The 8,251-nt window shown below is 49.8% G+C and overlaps 1 protein-coding gene across 1 annotated transcript in view; it reads right to left on the reverse strand.

Annotated features, from left to right (window-relative positions):
* The window catches only part of SLC12A8 (solute carrier family 12 member 8), a 137,380-nt gene extending 130,352 nt beyond the window's left edge, over positions 1 to 7,028 (reverse strand). Inside the window, exons 1-2 of the mRNA XM_077767745.1 lie at positions 6,944 to 7,028; positions 5,655 to 5,749 (exon numbers count right to left, since the gene is read on the reverse strand). Coding sequence (XP_077623871.1) covers positions 5,655 to 5,696 — 42 coding nt within the window. The 5' untranslated portion in view covers positions 5,697 to 5,749; positions 6,944 to 7,028. The remainder of the gene's footprint in view (positions 1 to 5,654; positions 5,750 to 6,943) is intronic.
* Between the last annotated feature and the right edge of the window lie 1,223 nt (positions 7,029 to 8,251).

Below are 8,251 nucleotides of genomic sequence, written 5' to 3' on the forward strand. Positions count from 1 at the left end.
TCACATGTAGCTACAAAGGCTCACTCTGCATATTGGCTTTTTAAAGATTCCAAAACAGGCCTGGCAAATGCATGGCAAAAACACAAGTCAGTTCTTCACTGTACACTAGCTAATGGGGACACAGAAAACCAGAGCAAAGCTTTTTCAATGAGGCCTGACACCAATGCTCAAAATACATCATAGCCTAACAACAGGATTCATTAAGCTCAATCCAGAACTGTGGTACAGGGTAGCAGTTGTGGTTCTAGCCTATCTCTGCCACTCGTTGCATATGTCTTCTGACAAGTCATTCAACACCTTTGGCCTTGTTTCTTGACATGCTGAGCAAGGGGACTAGGCCAGCAGTCTCTCAGGACCCCTCTGCCTCTTTTTTTTTTTTTTAATGTTTTATTTATTTCTAGGAGAGAGAGAGAGAGACAGCGTGAGCANCCTCATTGCTCACCAGTGTCCCACAATATGACCATACTCTCTTTTTTACCCTTACCATCCTAAGCTAGCCTGGGTAAGCCACTGAATTGAGGAAGAGAAGACAGGGAGAGAGCACAGGATGAGAGGACAGAGAAAGGAAAGGGAGGTAAGGAAGTCAGACAATGCTGGGTGGGGCATGCTCAGGGTCAGACGTGGCTCACCCCCTGGAAGTCAACCTGGACATACGTCCTCCCCATACTTAGGCCAGATGCCATTGCTCTACCAGGGCACCTACTTCCTGCGTCTGCATTGGGCTCTTTTCCAGGGTGATAAGCTCAGGCCAGCCAGAATTTAGCACCCAGATTTCCTAGAGAAGGGTCCTCATGGACTCACTCCTGCAGGAGCCAAATCTCTGGAAGAAAGCTAGATGGGAGGAAAGAATACAAATCACTCATACTAGCTAATTTGCAGGTTTTGGTGACTTGTTCGCATCCCATAGCATAACACAAGTCCCCTTTAAGTTGCTCTGGAGACCATCCAACCCTGAGAGAAGACAAGACCCTCAGATTAGTTGGAGGCATTCCTTATTCCATAGTAGTTAAGAGATTTCAGTTTTAATATCCCCAACAATAGCTATTACTGGAGATCCTGGTAATAATATGCGCTCAATAAATCCATGGTAAGCTGAGCTCCATTTTCTCACTATTCCCAAAGCTAAAAGCTTTTGATCCTACTGGACTTCAGACCTCACCCAGCATGTCTATTTGCCATCTCTCTCCATCTCAGGCCACCTGCTTTCTCCTGCCAGCTTAATCTTCCTGACATACCATGTCCACCACAGTCCTCTCTGTCCAGGGACTGGCAGAGACAAGCACAGAATATACGGTTGTTAGCCTTCCATTCTCCTCCCTCTGGCTCCAGCTGCTCCTTAGTTTTCCAGGCCCATGTTTCACACACAGTGTACTCTACTGGGTTTCAGTGTGAAATCGGCTTCATCCAGTCACTGAACACACACTGTATTTAGCGCTCACCATGTGACGGGCTCTCGGCCAGATCCTTCCACATATGGATAAGAGTCTTGAAAATCAGGTATTCCCACCCTATCTCACAGTGTGGAAGTGGACTTGGAACCCTGAATAACTTGCCCAAAGGCCTGGCACATCCAGTGACAAAGTCAGAATATGGAACCCAGCTTCTCAGGTTTAAGTCACATTAGTGAAGCACCTGAAGACAGAGGGTCCCAGAACAAGACCTGTACCTGCCAGAAGTTCAGTAGATTCTCAAACATGCACACATACACACATACTCACACACATTCTCAAGCCACTCCATACCCATCTGGGTCTAGAAAGGATCCCATCCTCCTCAGTGGACACCCACCCAGCAGGCTGTCCTGGTCGATGCCCCACATTCTGGTTTTAGCCACTGGAATAATTTTGGATTTGGGACTCAAGTCTTTGCTGTGCTGAGTTCTGCATTTATTCCCCAACTGAACCTTCTGATTACTTATTATCACTACATTCTGGAACAAATACATACTCCTCACCCTAGTTTTATTATTATCCAACATTTACTGACTGCTCACTATTAAACCAAGCACTACACTAAATATTTACATGAATTATCTCTTTTAATCTTTGTAACTCTCTAGAGTAGGTCTTATTACTGTAGCCATTTTATAGGTGAGGAAACAGAGGCTTAGCTAAGTTAAGTAACTTGTCCAAGGTCACAAGTCACAAAGTGTTAGTCAGTACTTGAATCCAGGCAGCCCATGTACGCCTGACCACCATACTATTAACCTGATCTACAGCCTCTCCCCAGCTGGTCCACTGATTACTGACACACACACACACACACACACACACACACACACACACACACACACACACCACCATCTGGTCTCAAGACAATTAAAGCAAAGCCAAGAATCCATTCATTCACCTCTCCACCTAATTCACAAGCATCCCCACTGTGGTCAAATATCCTGAGAGCTACTTTCTAGACACAGTGATGAAGAGAAGAGCAGGTCTGAACTGAAGGATTTGGCACATATTCATCTGTCCTTCAAGCTCCAAAGCTCCTAGCAGAATTCCTGACTCCCAAGGCTAGAGTGAAGGTAGAGAAAGGGTCACAGGAAACTTCTAGAGGGCGAGCCACTCCCAGAGTTCAGCTGCACACATGTTAGCTACCCAAACAGCAATCTGCTCTCCACACAGGCCTCTGACTTGCCATCTGAGTGGCTCTGCTTTACCACTGGGGCAGGAGGCAAAGAGAAGAAAGGCCTTGGCAATAAGCATGCTTGGGTTCTAAGTGTCTTGTTTTTCTCATCTGTCAAACCAAAATAATCATATATCTTCCAGACTGTGTTATGAAGATTAAATTAAGTAACACATATGAAATGTTCATTATACAATAAGCACCCACCAATCGGTAGTATCACTTTCCTACCTGCTCAGCCTGGGATGTGTTGCCTGATTTCACCATATATGTTCTACTTCTACCAATACTTCGACACCTAATACAAATGGCAGCTCCCCCCAGTCAACAGTGAGTTGAGTTCAGTTAAGTAGAGCCAGCACTAACTGAACATTTTCTATATGCTAAACACTAATGACAGGTATTGAGGGTACAACAATGAATTACCGGTTCACAACCTTAAGGGAGATAGGAAAGGAAGAGTCTGTTTCAGTGCCACACAGAAACTGCAGTGACAGAGCACATGGCTGGAGCAGGGGGGCTGAGTCAGATCATGGAAGGCTTTTGGGCCAAGAGTTGGAGCTGAATTCTGAAGGCAGTGAGAAGCCATGGAAAGGCTTTTAGCAAAACAGTCAAATGTATAGATTTCTGCTGTAGAAAAGGAGCCATGTGGAGAAAGAGGTTTGGAGAGTATGAATAATGCAATCCAGAAATGGTGCCCAGGACAAGACAATGCAAGGGAGACAGAGAAAAAGAATGAATTCCAAATGCGTGAATTTCAAATGTGTGAACACCAAAGGCCTTGACACTGAACACTGTCCAGTCCCTCAATATTTGAAGATTGAGGGAGAGGGAGATAGAGGGGATACCAAGGCCTTTGTATCCACCACATTTTTAAAAGCAACTCTTTTGGGGCACCTTGATGACTCGGTTGGCTGAGCATCCAACTTTGGCTCAGGTCCTGATCTCACGGTTCATCAGTTCCAGCCCCACATCAGGCCCTGTGCTGACAGCTTGGAGCCTGCAGCCTGCTTCAGATTCTGTGTCTCCCTCTATTTCTGCCCCTCCTCTATTCACGTTCTATCTCTCTCCCCCCCCCAAAAATATTAAAATATTAAAAATAAATAAAAATAAAAGAAATTCTCTCTTGGTGCAGTTATGACAATTTAACTTGCATTATGGTTATCTACTGCTTGTTCATTTGGTTAGCCAACTAACATTTATCATCCACTTAAATGCCAGGCACTGCCTCAGGCATTTGGAGGGTTCCAGTGACAAATCAGTTAAGAGAGAAGGATCAGCAAAGACCACCAAAGGGGACACAAGCACAGAGCCTGGGGAGTGGTGAGTTGCAGCTGGCACGTGGGGCATAAAGAAGAGTCAAGGGACCAGGCTCAAAACTCCAGCAGGATCAGGCTGTGCAGGACCTAAGCTAAAGAGTTTGAACTCTGAGGGATCGCCTGGGTGGCTTAGACGGTTAAGCATCCAACTTTCGCTTGGGTCATGATCTCGCGGTTCGTGGGTTCGGGCCACGCGTCGGGCTCTGTGCTGACTGCCAGCTCAGAGCCTGGAGCCCGTTTCGGTGTGTGACTCCCTCTCTCTCTGACCCTCCCCTGCTCATGCTGTCTCTCTCTCTCTCCTAGAAATAAATAAAACATTAAAAAAAAAAAAAAGAGTTTGAACTCTGAGTGGTGGACACACAGAATCACTAAAGGTTTTTAACAGGGGAGAGGGGGGTTCAGCTGAGCTTCGACAGATCCTTCTCACAAAGATGAATCAAGAATGTCTTGTCTCTTTTTTTGGAATCCCTGCAGACCAGAGCCTCATATTTTCTGTGTAGGCATCTTTCTCATGCCCACATGGCAGCCATTATTTCAGAAGTGGTCCACAAATACATGTGAAGTGTGTTAACACTCACGTATAGCCTTACATATCCGAGAAAACATGTGAGAAGCTGGTCCAGCTAAATAAATGTGAAGACCCCTGACAAATCAAAGTCTCTCTAATGGTCCTCAGCCATACTAAGAGCATGGCCATAGGCCTTTCCACCAAGGAAAGAACAGTTCTGGACAACCATTCTGCTGAGTCTCCAGTCTCTCACTTCTCAGCAGCATGAAAACTGGCAGAGCTGGGTGTCAGGAGCTAAGTACGAGGGTGTGGGGTACAGCCCTGGGCCTGCCAGCAGGGAGAGGGGCAGTACCTTGTGCGGAGTACTCACCACCTGCCAGCCACCACGCTGCACTTTTCACATGTACCCATGAACCTGAAGAGAGGGTAACTGGCCAGTTTGGATTCCCCCACCAATTTACAACCCCCTCTGCCTCACCAACATCTGCCCCTTGGCTCAAGACCCCCAGGTTCTGGAGCCTGCTCTCTTGCTATTGTTTGAGGCCTTGAGTTGATTCTCTCCCTTCGTAGTAGGCTCATCCCCCCTCACCCCCATTATAGTGCCCTTCTCTACAAAGCATGAGAGAAATCCAAGGGGTGGTGAAAACTTCAAGGTTGAGGGATCATTAAACAGCAAGACTACTGCAGGTCATTCCCTGTGAGGCTTTTTTGAAGGGATTAACTGTATTTCTGCAGAGAACCCCTTCAATTCCATAGCTGTGTAGACTATTTACTACAACTAATGATCAACAGGGAAAGGGAAAAAAAAAAAAAAAAACCCAACCCTGCAGACATCGGGAAATCCAGCAATCCATGTGGCTTCAGCACAGATGAATGTTTCAGAAATAAATTTACCTTCCTACCCAGGTCTGATTCAAAAGTAAAAGGAGTTCATATTATCCGAGACCTCACTCTGTTCATGGAAAACCTCCATGGGGCAAGAAGGAATGCTAAGGATTCAAAATCCACTGCCAATGATACCGAAGAAGATTTTCTGCACACAGATGGTTAAGAGACGGCTTAATATTTTCTTGATGAACTGAGAATACCAAAATAAACTTCTGAGATAATTACTTTTAAAATAGTCTACTATAATGTTTCCCTTCAGCTTCCTGTCTGGGGCCCCTGGTTCTATCTCAGACCCCCACACGGCACAAGCCTACCTGTTGGGCTGCCTCGTGGAAGAGTTCCTGCACTTGAGACATCTGGGCTGTTCTCCTGGAAATGGGGCCCTGGTGGTCTGGGCGGGGAGACCCCTCTGAAAGGCAAACACCATCCTTGGTCAGGTTGGCTCTTCTTCCCTCCATCCTTAGGGCCCATCCTTCGCATATACACCACACACAGCCCTGACTGAGGAAGAGACCTTGTTCTACCTCATCTCAAAACCCCCTTTCCTCTCTTTGGTGCCCAAGTCGATTCCACACATCCTTCGGAACCTCCCTGTGCACAAACCTTGCTGTGTTGGAGCCACACTTGCCCCCAGAGCTTTCTTCCGTGAGCTCCTTCAGTATGGGGGTCAGAGCCAGCTGCCAGTCTATCCAGCCCTAGGGGACACAGTCTAACACTCCTCTCTCATCCCCGCGAACCCCTCTGTCCACAGCAGGGGCAGCACTGGCTCCCTAGAACTGGCTGCAGGCAGTGAGTGAATACAGATTGGACCATGGGGAGATAAGGAGTTTCTTTTGGGGGTCCCCTCTGGAGCAGGGCCAGAAAGGGGAGGGGAGTGAAGAGGGCAGGTAAGAAAAAGAGGACTGAGCATCATTATCAGGGCTTGGTTCTCCTCAGAGGCGCAGTCTTCCCCTTGGCACTGGAACCAGCTTTCCTTGGGGCAGAGACCTTATGCCCCGTCTGTGTGCCCCCTTTCCCTAGCATAGGGATGAGAAAGGGACAGGACTCCTGACATTTTGGAAGGAGGAAAGGGAGAATGAGAGGAGGGGTATTATGGGGGCAGAGTTTGTCATGTGAGAAGAACATGACCAATGACAGCAGCCAGAGAAGGCAAGGAAGGGGAAGCACTCCGAGGAGTATTCCAAGGAAAAGAGCTGGGGGCTGGGGGCAGGGAGACTGCAAGAATTTGGCGGCCTGTGGAGACGAGATGGGTGCGAGGGAGACTCCAGAAATGTCTCCGGGGCTCTCGGCCGCTGCCCACGCGCAGACAGGCGGGTCTGGAGCGAGGCGCGCTGGGCCTCGCACGACCCCGCCGCTCGGGCCCTTGGTCTGCGCAAAAGGATCCCCAGGTTTCCGGGGAGCCGCCGCCCTGACTCCGCGTGTCTCAGGACCCCCACTTCTGAGAACCCCAGATGGAGCAGCCCACACCTGGCTCTGGATCCCGGGGAGAGCCCACCATTCCTCTTCTGGGCGGGGAGGCGCGCGCGCGTCTGAGTGCCTCGGACAGACGTTCAGGTGCACACGCGCGCCAGGTGACTCTGGCCGGGGGAGGGGCGGGGATTACCTGAGCAGGTGGCAACGCCGGATCCCCTTACTACAGGATACAGCTCCTCCGGGGAGAGGAGTCGTCCCCAAGACCACCTTGTGCACTCCCCACCCACCAGTACCGTCCACTTTCACCCGCTGCAGGGTCAGCGAGCTCCTAGCGCGAGTCCCGCCTTGTCCCGCCCCCCGCCCCGCCACGTGGCTGACCAGGTGTGCTCTGCGCGGGTCCCCCTGTCCCGCTGGAGAGGCGGGTCCCGCCCGGGCTCGGCCACCCCAGACACGCCTTCACTCTGGAGTCTTGGTGTCAGGTGGAGAGGAAGGGCTGCCGAGACTTCCCCGCCCCAGGGGTCGGGCCCGCACACCTAGCGCCTCCCTGGAGGGCTCCGCGACAGAGCTGCCAGGCCTGGGAGGAGGCGGTGGGAATCTGGACCCCCGGCCGGGGGGAAAGTGGGGGCTCCCCTAGCACTCAAACTTGACCAGACCAGCCACCGCCGCTGCAGCCCTCGTCCAATTCAGTGCCACCAGCTGAGGTGGCCAGCCCTGGGAAATAGGACGGGGCGCGAGCCTACGAGCTGCAGAGAAATAGTCCAATCCTGCACACCAGAGTGAGAAAGGGCGGGGAGCTGGAGGGCCCACAACTCCCACACTGGCCCCGTGGTCCCTTGGACGGGTGCAGAAGCCTCTGAGCAGGAGAGGAGACTGCGCTCCAGAGGTTCCCTCCCACCTCCCAGCGGCGGGCTACTCCACCAGGTGACCCTCAACTCGAAGGAAGTGCAATTCTATTGCCCTCACCACCTTCAGCAAGACTCAAAACTGGCTTCCCCAGGGAGTGAAGTAAGATTTCCAGGACTCCGCTTGCAGGGGGGGAAAAAAAGCTTGAATTAACATACAGAGGATTAAATTATCTCCACTTCGAATCTGGCATATTTCCTAATCCTTAAATAACTTGCTAGGCTTCCATGTGGGCTTCTGAAAACAGGAGGGCAGCTGGGAGTACTTCCCACGCCCACATGAGCCTTTGTGTGAAAATCCCTAAAAATAGAGGTTGTTCTTTTAAAAACAAAAGGGAAGGCAAAGCCATGGGAACACTGACAGAGCCCCAACATCTCCTGCTCCAGTAAACGCTTTTTTGGTATGGAAAGATAACACAAAATGCCATTTTGATCATTTTTAAGAGTACAGTTCAGTGGCATTAATTACATTCACTAGGTTGAGCAACCATCACTGCTATTGTTTTTCATCGCCCCAAACAGAAACTCTGAACCCATTAAGCAATAATTCCCCATCCACCCTTCCTCAGCCCATGGTCACCTCTAATCTATTGTCT

Source organism: Crocuta crocuta, unplaced genomic scaffold (genome assembly GCF_008692635.1).
Source record: "Crocuta crocuta isolate KB4526 unplaced genomic scaffold, BGI_CrCroc_1.0 scaffold45, whole genome shotgun sequence".
NCBI lineage: Eukaryota > Metazoa > Chordata > Mammalia > Carnivora > Hyaenidae > Crocuta > Crocuta crocuta.